The sequence below is a fragment of the Bufo gargarizans genome, chromosome 1 (assembly GCF_014858855.1).
Source record: "Bufo gargarizans isolate SCDJY-AF-19 chromosome 1, ASM1485885v1, whole genome shotgun sequence".
Taxonomy (NCBI): Eukaryota; Metazoa; Chordata; class Amphibia; order Anura; family Bufonidae; genus Bufo; species Bufo gargarizans.
The window spans coordinates 739,290,322-739,303,939 of NC_058080.1; the positions used below are offsets into that span (position 1 = coordinate 739,290,322).

A 13,618-nucleotide genomic window follows, 5' to 3' on the forward strand; every position below is an offset into this window, starting at 1 on the left:
AAAACTATTAGGCCTCTTTCACACGAGTGTGATGGATTAGGTCCTGATACGGTCAGCGAAACTCGCACCATTTTGCAAGCAAGTTCAGTCAGTTTTATCTGCAATTGCGTTCAGTTTTTTCAGTGCGAGTGCATAGCGTTTTGATGCGTTTTTCACGCGTGTGATAAAAAACTGAAGTTTTACAAACAACATCTCCTAGCACTTACTTCCGGATGCAATGTGTTTTTCACTGAAGCCTTATTCACTTCTATGGGGCCAGGGCTGCCTGAAAAACGCAGAATATAGAACATGCTGCGTTTTTCACGCAACACAGAACTGATATGTGAAAAAAACTCTCATGTACACAGACCCATTGAAATGAATGGGTCAGGTTTCAGTGCGGGTGCTATGCGTTCACGTCACGCATTGCACCTGCGTGGAAAACTCGCTCGTGTGAAAGGGGCCTTACATGGAGCGTCGTTACTTCTCCCCCATGTCACTCTGGACTCTCCCGCAGTGTGGGTGGAGGTGTGAATACAGCGATAAGAAGCAAGGTTCATGGGGACATTTCATCGTCACTGCTCTGGAGGTAAACAAGGTTCTTCTTCTCTTCTAAGAAATATAATGCAGTTGTTCGGCTGATCCAGGATAATGCCACCCAAAAAATAAATATTCTTATTGGCTTAAGCTGGAGATGCACGGTGACATCAGATGATATGCTGCATTGTGACGCTACATATAATGACTGTCAATGGGTTCACAACGTGACACACTACATGTCATGACAGTCACATAAATTTCAGCACTTGGATTCTTCTTGGTTGCAGGTCATATGTGACTTTTCCATGATAGAACACAATGCAAGTCATGGTCAACTACAACTTGTGCAGTTTGGCAGGTATTTCTACTGCCAAATCTCAGCTCTAAAATAGCTGCATGACAGCAAGTTGCAGACACGTTTTGAGACTGTTCTGAGACTCGCAGCATATGCAACATGTTGCCATAAAGCCCGAAACGTAAGGCCTCTTTCACACAGGCGTCATGTTTTTGGGCCGGATAAGATGTGGGTGCGTCACAGGAAAATGCGGGATTTTTCCGCCCGAGTGCAAAACATTGTAATGCGTTTTGAACACACGTGAGAAAAATCAGACTTCTTCACAGAAGTTCGGGATTGGGATCGGTGTTATGTAGATTGTATTATTTTCCCTTATAACATGGTTATAAGGGAAAATAATAGCATTCTTAAAACAGATGCTTAGTACAATAGGGCTGGAGGGGTTAAAAAAACATAAATAAATAATTTAACTCACCTTAATCTACTTGTTCGCGCAGCCCGGCTTCTCTTCTGTCTTCATCTTTGAGGAATAGGACCTTTGATGATGTCACGGCGCTCATCACATGGTCCATCACATGATCTTTTACCATGGTGATGGATCATGTGATGGACCATGTGATAAGCGCAGTGACTTCACCGCAGGTCCTTTTCCTACTGCACAGCAAAGATGAAGACAAAAGAGAAGCCGGGCTGCGCGAACAAGTGGATTAAGGTGAGTTAAATTATAATTTATTTATTTATTTAACCCCTCTATCCCTCATTTACTTTGCATTCTGTATTAAGAATGCTATTATTTTCTCTTATAACCATGTTATAAGCGACAATAATAATGATCGGGTCCCCATCCCAATCATCTCCTAGCAACCGTGCGTGAAAATCGCACCGCATCCGCGCTTGCTTGCGATTTTCACGCAGCCCCATTCACTTCTATGGGACCTGCGATGAGTGGAAAAACGCACAATGAGGAGCATGCAGCGATTTTCATGCAACGCACAAGTGATGCGTGAAGATCACCATTAATGTGCACAGCCCCATAGAAATTTATGGGTCCGGATTCAGTGTGGGTGCAATGCGTTCACCTCACGCATTGCACCCGCGCGAAAAACTCGCCCGTGTGAAAGGGGCCTAACTTAAGATGGATTTAAAATTCTTTTTTGCTCTTATTGCATTTCCCATATCTAAAAAACAATATAGTTTCTCTTGATCTGCTAAGTTTTTGAATTTTAGTTCCTTCTTACAAAACATAAAAAAAATAAAACATCAAAATGGCTTCTCTCCTGTGTGACTTCTCTGATGTCTAACAACACATGATTTCTGTGTAAAACATTTCCCACATTCTAAACATGAATATGGCTTCTCTCCTGTGTGATTTCTCTCATGTCTAACAAGATGTGATCTCATCATAAAACACTTCCCACATTCTATACATGAAAATTCTCCTGTATGAATTCTCTTATGATTAACAAGTTTTGATTTATCTGTAAAACATTTCCCACATTCCGAACATGAATATGGCTTCTCTCCTGTGTGATGTCTTTCATGTGTAACAAGATATGTTCTCTTTGTAAAACATTTACCACATTCTGTACATGAAAATGGCTTCTCTCCTGTATGACTTCTCCCATGTTCAACAAGATGTGATTTATATGTAAAACAGTTCCCACATTCTGAACATAAATATGGTTTTTCTCCTGTGTGACTAATTCTATGTCTAACAAGATTTGATCTATCTGTAAAACATTTCTCACATTCTGAACATGAATATGGCTTCTCTCCTGTGTGACTTCTCCTATGTACAACAAGATATGATTTTTTTGTAAAACATTTTCCACATTCTGAACACGAATATGGCTTTTCTCCTGTATGAATTACATTATGTTTAACAAGATACGATTTTTTTGTAAAACATTTCCCACATTCTAAACAGGAGTATGGCTGCTCTTCTGTGTGAATTCTTCTGTGTGAAAAAAGTCTTGATTGTTCTGTAAACTCTTTATCACCCTGAAAGCTTTTATCCCCTTTCTGACCTGTATTTTTGGTAACAATCTGTAATTGGTCAGGGGAAGGTCCCTCATGATGAGGGGGATTATATAATAGATCTGTACTTTGAAGTCCTGGGTGTACACCAAGGGTAATGAGGTTTTCTCCTGAGGAGCGCTGCATGATATCTTCAGCTTCTTCTTTATAATTTAGTGATAATACAGCTTTGCCCTTAATATTTTTACTGGAATTCTCTGTGAAAATAAAAATTGGAATTTGTGATTATTTTCAGTGGACATTACTATCTGGCTGTAATTGGATATAGGGTATAAATGTATAAACCAGCTCTGCCTCTAATGCCACCAGATGTAAGGTAGCTATCCTATAAGTTAATGTCCAACCTTTTAAAACAGGTCTTGAGACACGACTTGGATAATGATTACATCAGTATCATTAGTGGTCCTTTTAGTGTACCTGTGTGTAATTACAGCTCCTAATTCCTTCTGCTGTTATTTTAAAGCAACCTAGACTAAGCTTGTGTGAGACAGCAGCAGCGGGAGAGGAGGTACACTGAAAGGAGCATGACATTTAATTAACAGATGGACGCTGGGAAGGTGCAGAGTGAGAAACAAAAATGGAAAATCGCTATGACCTCAAAGGGTTAAGACTCTGATCATCTGAGAATCTGATCATGAACACCATCTGCATTTAGAAAAATAGCTTTACCATGAGGTAAATCACGGACATGACAATTCGATCTGTATAGCCTAATGGCTGAACAGTCCCCAGATCTCAGGTTTATAGACATCTTCAGGATGCATTGGAATAGACAGAGTGAGGTCATCAATCAGAACCTGTAATAAAGGTTTCCAGCACCTTGTTGGGTCCATTACACTAAGAATTCAGGATGTTCTAAGGGGAACAAGGGTCCTATCAAGAATTAAGAAGGTGGAGCTAATAAAATCTCCTGTGAGTGCAGGTGACCATCACTGAGACGTCTGTGTCTGTACAATAATCACATGTGACATCGGAGCTCCCTGATAATCATGGAGACTGGAGTGCACCGAAAGGAAGCCAAAAACACAACCAAACATCGTTAACCACTTAATGACTACGCTGGTTGTCATTAAATGACCAATCTTTTTTTTTTTTGCCATTGTTACATTCCAAGACCTAAAACTTTTATATTTTTGTCTCTGGCTGTATGAGGACTTATGTTTCACTACTCCTACCAAAACTACAGAAAAAGTTAAATTTTTCAGTGACTTGTATATTGTGACATGAGTTGTATTTGTCAATGGAATCATTTACTTGTAATTTATTGCTTAGCTTTTATTATTTTTATTTCTTGAAAGAACATAAAAAGCCCCAGCAGGACTTCCAGTTCCGATGCCACCATGGAAGGCAGCATGTGCTAGGAGCTCCGTCCCCTATAGCACCACAAAGCGCATTATCCCCTACAAACTGATTGCTCCAACACTACAAGCAGTCAGGAAAATCTACTTGAATAGTCGATCACCGGTTTATGGACAGATTCGTAATACCCATGGGGAGCAAATCTAATAGAAATCCTGCAAATCTCTGCAAGGAGGCCAAAATGGCGGCGCAAACAGAAGAAGATGGAGGCTCGCAACCCCCTCGTCATAATGGACTCAGAAAACCCAAGTCCAGATACGGAGGGGGATAGGCTGGACATAGACTATAAATATGTAGCTGTGCAAGTTGCTGCCCGAATTCTACCTGAGCTCCAGGAAGTTCTCTCCTCAACAGTGTCACAGTCCTTTTTACCGGTCTCGATATTGCTCAGGCGGTGTATACCTAAGGGAGAAGACTTCCATTGGCGATTTCCCTATAACTTGATCAATGAATAGGACTTCTAGGACCTTCTTTAAGGCTGGCGGCTAGAGTATAAATATGAAAACAAGGAGATATCTAATCCTCAACTACTATGGGATGCGGGAAAGGCGGTACTCCGAGGAAAAATAATGGCCTACATGTACAATAGGAAAAGCTCGGTCAAGATGAAGCTTGCCCAGTTGAGTGACACTCTGATACTTACACCGCTTTTCAGAATGGCACATCCCCTTCCTTGCAGAAAAGGTGGCAACGAGCTAAAGTAGAATATGAGATATGGCTTGAACAATGGGAAATCACAATCACGGTGGAAAGCATATTTATTTCGCTATGGAAATAAAGCAGGTAGTCTACTAGTCAGATTAGCCAAGGGACAGAGACCGTCGACCAATATACCAACCCTTAGAGATAGACACGGAGGGGTGAGCTCTCACCCGAAATAAATAAGATCCTGAGAGACTTTTAAGACAGACACTCTGTACGGATCTCCTCTGAAACCAGTACAGGGAGTAGAAGACTGAAAGACATCCCACTACCAACACTATTAGAACTAGACAGGGAATCACTTAACGCCTCAATTACCACAGAAGATGTCACTAAAGCCATTCAAACCTAACATTGGGTAAGGCTCCTGGTCCTGATGATGATACAGGGGAATTCTTTCGCATATTATCCCAGGACATAGCCCCTACACTCTCCCAAATATACACAGGATTCATGCATGGTACAGGTATACCAACTGAAACAAATACGGCACATATAAAGGTTTTGCCAAAACCTGGTAAACCTACATTAGCAGCATCATATCGCCCGATCTCATTGATCAATGTCGACCTTAAGATAGCATCTAAAATACTAGCTGACAGACTGGCACTCATATTGCCGAGGTTGATAGCCCCAGCACAAGTAGGCTTTGTACAAGGAAGGGCTGCAGTTACAAACATTCATAAGGTTCTGACAGTCCTAGACGAGGTGAAGATGCGCCCTGCGGCTCATCCATCCCCAGCTATAGTCACTATTGATGCCGAGAAATCTTTTGACAATGTAGACTGGGGATGGATGGGAATTGTATTAGACAGTATGGGATTCCGTGGCCCATTTCGGCAATATCTTACAGCACCATATACTAACCCTCAAGCTAGAATACAGACCTCTGGATTTCTCTCCAGCCCTTTCAGCTTGTGCAAGGGCACAAGGCGGGGCTGCCCACTTTCCCCACTTATATTCACCTGGCAATAGAACCATTGTCCCTCAAACTAGGAATAAGAAACAATATAGAGGGCATCAGGATAGGCAGTACAGAGATCAAACATGCACTCTTCGCTGATGACCTGTTGGTCTTCTTGGAACACCCACACAGAGACTTGAAACACCTATTCCAGCTCTTGGCAGAGTTTGGCAACCAGTCAGGTTTCAAGGTAAATGCAACCAAGTTGGAGCTTCTGTTCCTGGGCTGCAATCCATCAAGACATGCCAATACAAATAGCTTCCAGACCCATAAAGTATCTGGGCATCCACATTGGGAAACTACAAGAATCCCTGTATATATTAAACTATTCACCATGGATTAAAAAGATTCTAGTTGATATAGAGCGCTGGATGAAATATTTATTGTAACTGGGGGGGGTCAGCTTTTAATTTAAAAATGATGTGTATACCAAAGCTCCTCTACCCCATGCAAACCATTCCTCTCCTCCTTAAATACTCCGATATTAACACTCTGGAATCTGCATTTAGATCTTTCATATGGGCGAGAAGGAGGCCTAGGATATTGCTGGCTAAGTTGCAACTACCCAAAACTTTGGGAGGCCTAGGATTGCCGGACCTGAGGTGTTATAACTTGGCCAGCAGGTGCCATTGCCCGTGACATATAAAGCATTAAACTGCCCGGATCGGCACTCCTGTCAGTCCGGGCTGTTAGAGCAGGACCGCGGCTCTCATATGAGAGCCGGGTCCCCACTACCCTGTGAAAAAGCGGCAGCCCAGCCGAAGGCACCTTAGTGACCGCCGTAATAAGGCGTATGGGTGGTCACTAAGGGGTTAAAGAAGTAACTGTCACATTCTGTCTAAGGAGGTGGGGCAACAAAGAGGGGAAGTCATGTGGTCGGCAGATGTCAGCTGGATAGGGGAACCCTTCATGATGTGATGGGGACATCTCCAATTAAAGAGCAGCAGCCAGTGATCAGATTCTCCTCCTGCCCTGAAGGCACCAAGGACAGAATCTGAAGTCACTTTCTCCATTCATGATTCCATACCTGTGGTGACATCTCCTGGAATGTCCTCCTCCACCTCACTCTTACACGGGGGATCGCCCATCATCCACTCTTCTTCATCCTCCACTTTAATATCAGTCAGAGCTTCCCCCTGATTTGTAATCTGTAACAATTCAGTACAATACAGCAGACAGGTGGGAAATCTAACAGATCCACAGAAGAGACCCCCACAATCTATGACCCCTCTAAGACTGCAGGACCCCCCTATATAGATGTGTATAGGGCTCAGCTCCATCTACCTGAGGATTCTCTGGGACCTTCTCCTCTGGACGGTCCTGGGAATACAGAGGACGGGGACATCTCTCTGGTGGTTTTCTTCTCCTGGATCCATCTGTGGAGACACAAGCGCACAGTGACTGAATACAAGGCCTCCTGTAGATCTATCAGGGATTATCAGGGTGGAATAACAATATTATGCTCCTCACCACCTGTGCTGAGATGCCCACAACGGGTCCCTGAGCATCTAAAACGGAGCAATGGTAGAATAAACAGAATCTGAAGAATCACATTACATCATGTGGCGAAGTGCATGTGTGTGCCACTTACCTGGGGGACAGACAGCACTATGGGAAGAAGACAGGAACAGGTCATTTCATGCGTCAAGGGAGACATTCAAGGCTTTTTCACCCAATTGAATCCCCAGGCACAAGCCACCACTGCCCTAGACACCCGCCTCTCTAATGTTGAGGAGACCCTTTCTCTACAATGCACCCTAAACAAACATCTACTTCTAATTGATGATTAGGAAAAGAGGGGTCGTCGTAATAATATCAAATTGTGTGTAATCCATGAAACTGTTCCTACTAATGAGCTGTGCTCTGCAGTGACAATTTTTAATACTGTTCTAACCAGACCAGCGAAAGTGGGAATTTGGTTACAGTTCATTGTGTTATGGACCCGAAACGCCCTGATAATTCTACATCCCGAGATGTTCTTTGTAGAGTGCACATCCTCAGAGAAAAAGAAGTAGATTATGGAACAGGCCTGGAGACAGGGGCCAACCTCATTTGCAGGTGCTCAGATTCATTTATTGCCAGATGTTTCCAGATGCACCCTGGCAATGGGACATCTTCTTAAACCTCTACTACAAACAGTCACCGAAGATGAAGGAACATACCGATGGGGCCTCCCATTCCATCTCATCTGAGGATTTGGTGCACTTCTTGTAACCCTCTAGCCTCTCCCTGCCAAACTGGCTGGACTTTCCTTCTTCTCTATCCCAGGCTCCTCCACTTCCTCAATGGGATCGCTGCAAGCCTCAACAGAGACCTTCTTCTTCTGTACCTTCATCTACGGGAGAAACCCCCTTAGAATGGGATGTGGCTGAAGCTCCCATGGACTCCCAGGGCCTAGTTATATGTAGGGCTAGTTTCAGCAGGTGCCACAGTGTACCTTTGCCTTGCCGGCCTACAGTTGATGATAGGGTTTGTTTAACATTGGTCACCTATTCTGACTGAACACTTCGTAGTGGTGTGTCAGTGATCACTAAGTTACCGTGTTCTGCCTAGTTTTCTTAGATCCTGACCGGATACTTAAAATCTTTTGTTTCTGTATTAATTTTTTTTCTTACTCATTATTTCTTCTCCTTTGTACCTGTGACTCATAACAGCTTGTCCTCTCCCCCAGTAGACTGTGTGTCCTGGCTTGTTCACTCTTGGACATCTCAGGATTCGCTTAGTGGAATTTTCCATTGTGTGTTTATTTTGTTCTTTTCGTTCTTCTTTTTACCTGCTCTGGATTAGCCAGGTTGGGTACATAGCTTGATTAGCTTCCTTCCTCTTCGTCTAACACTCCCCCCCTCCTTTTTTTTTCTTCTCTTTTTTCCTTCTGTCTCCAGGCTGTGACCATGTCTACCATATCCTTTGCATCCCATCACACCAATTGGCTGAATACACCGGAAAAGAGGTCCTCCATCCTCCAGCTTCTTTTGAGCCATTGGAGCAAAAAGGTATGCAGGAAACACATTCCTGTCAGGGATCTACATTGCCTTGCAAAAGTATTCACCCTTGACATTTTTCGTGTTTTGGTGCCTCACAACATGGAATTAACATGGATTGTTTGAGGATTTGCATCATTTAATTTACATAACATGCCCACAACTTTGAAGATGTTTTTTTTTTTTTATTGTGAAGCAAACAACAAATAGGACAAAATAACAGAAAAAGTCAATGTGCATAACTATTCACCCCCCTAAAGTCAATACTTTGTGGAGCCACCTTTTGCGGCAATCACAGCTCCAAATCGCTCTTGGTAAGTCTCTATGAGCTTGCCACATCTTACCACTGGGATTTTTGCCCATATTCTCCTTGCAAAACTTCTCCAGCTCCATCAGGTTGGATGGTTTGCTCTTGTGAACAGCAATCTTTAAGTCTGACCACAGATTTTCTATTGGATTGAGATCTGGGCTTTGACTAAGCCATTCAAACATATTTACCACCCAAGTGTTGCTTGTGCAGTGTGTTTGGGGTTATTGTCCTGCTGGAAGGTGAGCCTCCGTCCGAGCCTCAGATCACACACAGAGTGGTACAGCTTCTGCTGAAGAATATCTCTGTATTTAGCACCATCCATCTTTCCCTCAACTCTGACCAGTTTCCCAGTCCCATCCCCCAGCATGATGCTGCCACCACCATGTCTCACTGTGGGGATGGTGTTCTTTGGGTGATGTGATGTGTTGGGTTTGCGCCAGACATAGCGTTTTCTTTGATGGCCGAAAAGTTCAGTTTCAGTCTCATCAGACTAGAGCACCTTCCTCTATACATTTTGGGAGTCTCCCACATGCCTTTTCACAAACTCACAACGTGCCTTTTTGTCTTTAGCTGAAAGTAATGGATGTCTTCTGGCCACTCTGCCATAGAGGCCAACTCTATGGAGCGTACGGCTTATTGTCGTCCTATGTACCAATACTCCAGTCTCTGCTGTGAAACTCTGGAGCTCCTCCAGGGTCACCTTAGGTCTCTGTGCTGCTTCTCTGATTAATGCCCTCCTTGCCTGGTCCGTGAGTTTTGGTGGGCGGCCCGTCTCTTGGCAGGTTTGCTGTTGTGCCATGTTCTTTCCATTTGGTTATGATAGATTTGATGGTGCTCCTAGGGATCATCAAAGATTTGGATATTTTTTTTATAACCTAACCCTGACTTTTCAACAACATTGTCCTTTACTTGTTTGGAGAGTTCCTTGGTCTTCATGGCAGTGTTTGGTCAGTGATGCCTCTTGCTTAGGTGTTGCAGCCTCTGGGGCCTTTCAAAAAAGGTGTGCATATGTAATGACAGATCACGTGACACTTAGGTTGCACACAGGCGGACATCATTTCACTAATTATGTGACTTCTGAAGGTAATTGGTTGCACCAGAGCTTTTTATGGTTTTCCTAACAAAAGGGGTGAATACATAGGCACATGCCAATTTTCTGTTTTCTATTTCTAAACAATAGTTTTATTTATATATTTTTCTCATTTCACTTCACCAACTTAGACTATTGTGTTCTGATCCATCACATAAAATTCAGATTAACAAAACATTGAACTTAAGGCTGTAATGTAACAAAATACGAAAAAAGTCAAGGGGGGGGGGGATACTTTTGCAAGGCACTGTATGCCTGTTTTTCATTCCCCTTGATACCCTGTTTTTTATTATAGCTGTTTTTCCAAATCTAAATCTTGTGGAGTTAATATTCTTATTTCTAGAAGTGTCTCCTGGGAACGGACCGTCACTCACACCGATAGTAATGGTCGGAAGGAATTTAAATTTTGCCATCAAACCTTTAATAGATGTCTCTAGAGGAGCCTCACACCTGGCCTTTTCTTACCTTCATCGTCTTAAACGTCTTTTTCACCCTGACCAGTTGGTGGATGTATGGAGCTCCGTTCATCCTGATGGTCATGATTATACCTTTTATTTCCCGGTTAGAGATGTTTATTTTCGCATAGACTATTCCCCTTCTCTCCTCCTCACATATAGACTCAATAACTTTTTCAGACCATGCAATGCCCCATGTCTCAATTAAGTCCTCCCTCTCCTCACCAATGTCTACAGGACCTAGTGGTTTCCCAAAATGTCTACATGACTCTTAGTCACTATTTTGATGAAAACCCTGTGTAGAATACTTCGCCCCTCACTGTGTGGGCCGCTGATAAATGTGTAGTTAGGGGGATGTTCGTAAAACATGAAGCAAGACTACAGAAAGAGTGTGCTGCAGACAATTGAGATTGCCTCGCTTGAACACTCACGTAAGTGTTCCCGCTATTCATAACGCTCTTTTGTTAGCTCGTAAAAACGTAAGGATAAGCTTGATATACAAACGAGGGCCTGTTGGCAAGGGGCAGATGACACTTTTTCGAATAATAAGAGCAGTCGGACATTAGCTAGGCCTTTAAGAGAACAAAGAGTGCGTTATTTTCTACCTAAAATTTCTTCAATAATGAGATAAAAAACGAATGACCCACATAAGATTGCAGATGAATTTGCTCATTACTACCAGCCATTATACAATCTATCCTCTTCATGCCCCCCTAACCTTCCTCTTAGTACAGCTATTCAAAACTATCTAACTGACTCAAGTCGTCCGACCAGACCAAAAAATACAATTACAGATTTAGATGGGGCCATATCGGGGAAAGATGCATCAGCTGTCTTGCAATCCATGCAAACTAGCACAGCATTCCAGATCTTCTCCTGGGCCGAGATACACATAAGATCAATATCCGCAGTCTATCTAAAATGGGAAGAAAATACTCCAGCGAATTTTTTAAGCAGGAAAACACTGAATCCAGGGGAGTGGAGTCTCCACAAGTCGATCATTCTAGAAATTTGCAGGAGATGGGGTCCTCCAAGCCTAGATCTCTTTGCTTCCAAGAAAAACAAGCAGACAAATCAATTTTTTTCCCTCTCGTTCAAAGACAATCCGACAAGAGTGGATGCATTTTCGGGTCCCTGGCATGTGGGACTTCTATATGCTTTCCCTCCGATCCAACTGATCTCAAGGGTCCTGATGAAGGTAGCAGAAGAAGGCTCTCATGTGATTCTAATAGCCCCATATTGGCCAAGGAGATCGTGGTTTCCCCTGCTTCTTAGTCTCTCCAAAGGGGATTTCTGGATCCTTCCTCAGATCCCGGACCTTCTTTTACAGGGTCCGGCCTGGCACCCAACGATCAACCATTTGAATCTTACTGCCTGGAATTTGAACGGTCTATCCTGAAATAAAAAGGGTTATCTGATGCGGTCATGGACACCCTTTTATCCAGCAGAAAACCAGTCACGTCTAAGATCTATCTTAGAACATGAAAGACGTTCCTCCAGTTTGTCAGGGACATCTCCACTCCGGCTGACAGCGTTCCCCTCTTCTGTCCTCCTCGCCCGGTTGTAGAAACGGCCCTGGGAGAAAGCATAGAATCCGGAAGCTGCAATCCTTAATCGCCGCCTGAACTCAACGCCGGCTCCGTCACTTCCCATTGCAGTCGCATTAGCAGCTCTGCGGGACGGATAAAAAGGACCACGGGCCGTAGTTTGCCCATCACTGAACTAGAACAATATCTACTTCCAGTCCTGGACCTGGTCCACTCCATCAACTTTCTTTAATCATTATAGACTTGATGTTTTGGCTAACAGGGACTTGTCCTTTGGACGAAAAGTCTTGTCTGCAGCAGTCCCTCCCTAGTCTTGTTCCTTTGTTAATCCTCCTGCTTAGTGCCGTTGGGGAGGCGTACGGAAAAGATGATAATTACTCTTACCGGTAATTGGACTTTCCGTCTAGCCTCCACAACGGCACTGGGATTTCCCACCCTAATCATCTTGCCTGTATCTTCTGATTTAATATTTCGTTCAAGTGTATTGTTCTCTCCCAAATCAAAATTATTTTCAGCATCATCCGGAGTTCTTGGATATTTACTGGAGAAGGTGAAGGGGAGGAGGCTTTTAAATCTTTGTTCTCCACGTTGTTTCCTGTCCCTGGGAGGCAGAGTAACCTCCTGCATAGTGCCGTTGTGGAGGCTATACGGAAAATCCAATTACCGGTGAGAGTAATTATCATCTTTTAATTTTTCTTTCTAAGCAGTTGTGAGAGGGCTGGAATTAGCAATTCTGGCATTTTTTTACGACGTTGACCAAAGGGGATAATTTACATGATATCGGTACAGTGTGGATTGACGCGGTGATACCAAACATGTACGGGAGATTTTATTTTTGCATTTTTTTTATTGAAAAGCGTATTTTTATTTATTGGAATGTTTCTTATTTAATAAACGTTTGTTTGTTTTTTACTTTTTTAACCACTTAATAGTCCGACAAGGGGCTATAACAGAAAATCTATTGATTGCTTCTAAAATACAACAGTCACATGTCCTCAGACGTTCTGCGAGCTGTTGTGTTGTGGTCACTATAGGAAACATAAACCGTCCTCTCAGCTAATGTGCTCCATAGTATGGAGACGCTGAATCCTGACATCTCACCACCTGACAATGGCCCCCAGGTCTCCGATCTTAGGGCCAGGTCACTGGACTGACCCCAGCATGGAGTTACAGCGCAGTGATAATACGTTCTGAGACCGAGCAGAACCCGAGCTTCTCCACACTCATGTAGACAGGACCTGGCCGCTCCTTATAGAAGCCCCTGTACTGCCCCCTGCAGGTCACTGCCGAATAGCTGGGGGCTGTTACCATAGTAACACATGGCACCGGGGTTCTGTGCACCACGTGTTACTATAGGAC

General features: G+C 43.3%; 1 protein-coding gene across 1 annotated transcript; it reads right to left on the bottom strand.

The window, feature by feature from the left end:
* Positions 1 to 1,653: 1,653 nt before the first annotated feature.
* LOC122924939 (gastrula zinc finger protein XlCGF17.1-like) lies at positions 1,654 to 6,964 on the bottom strand. The gene is made up of 2 exons (XM_044276474.1): positions 6,904 to 6,964; positions 1,654 to 3,048 (listed from the first exon to the last, which is right to left on the bottom strand). The coding sequence occupies exons 1-2, from the start codon at positions 6,962 to 6,964 to the stop codon at positions 2,075 to 2,077; spliced, it is 1,035 nt and encodes a 344-aa protein (XP_044132409.1). The 3' UTR covers positions 1,654 to 2,074.
* Positions 6,965 to 13,618: the final 6,654 nt, after the last annotated feature.

Coding starts and splice junctions, on each gene's coding strand:
- LOC122924939 (XM_044276474.1), bottom strand. CDS start 6,964: ATGGGCGATCCCCCGTGTAAGAGTGAGGTGGAGGAGGACATTCCAGGA. Junction 3,049..6,903: donor TCCAGGAGATGTCACCACAG/GTATGGAATCAT, acceptor TTATTTTCACAG/AGAATTCCAGTAAAAATATT.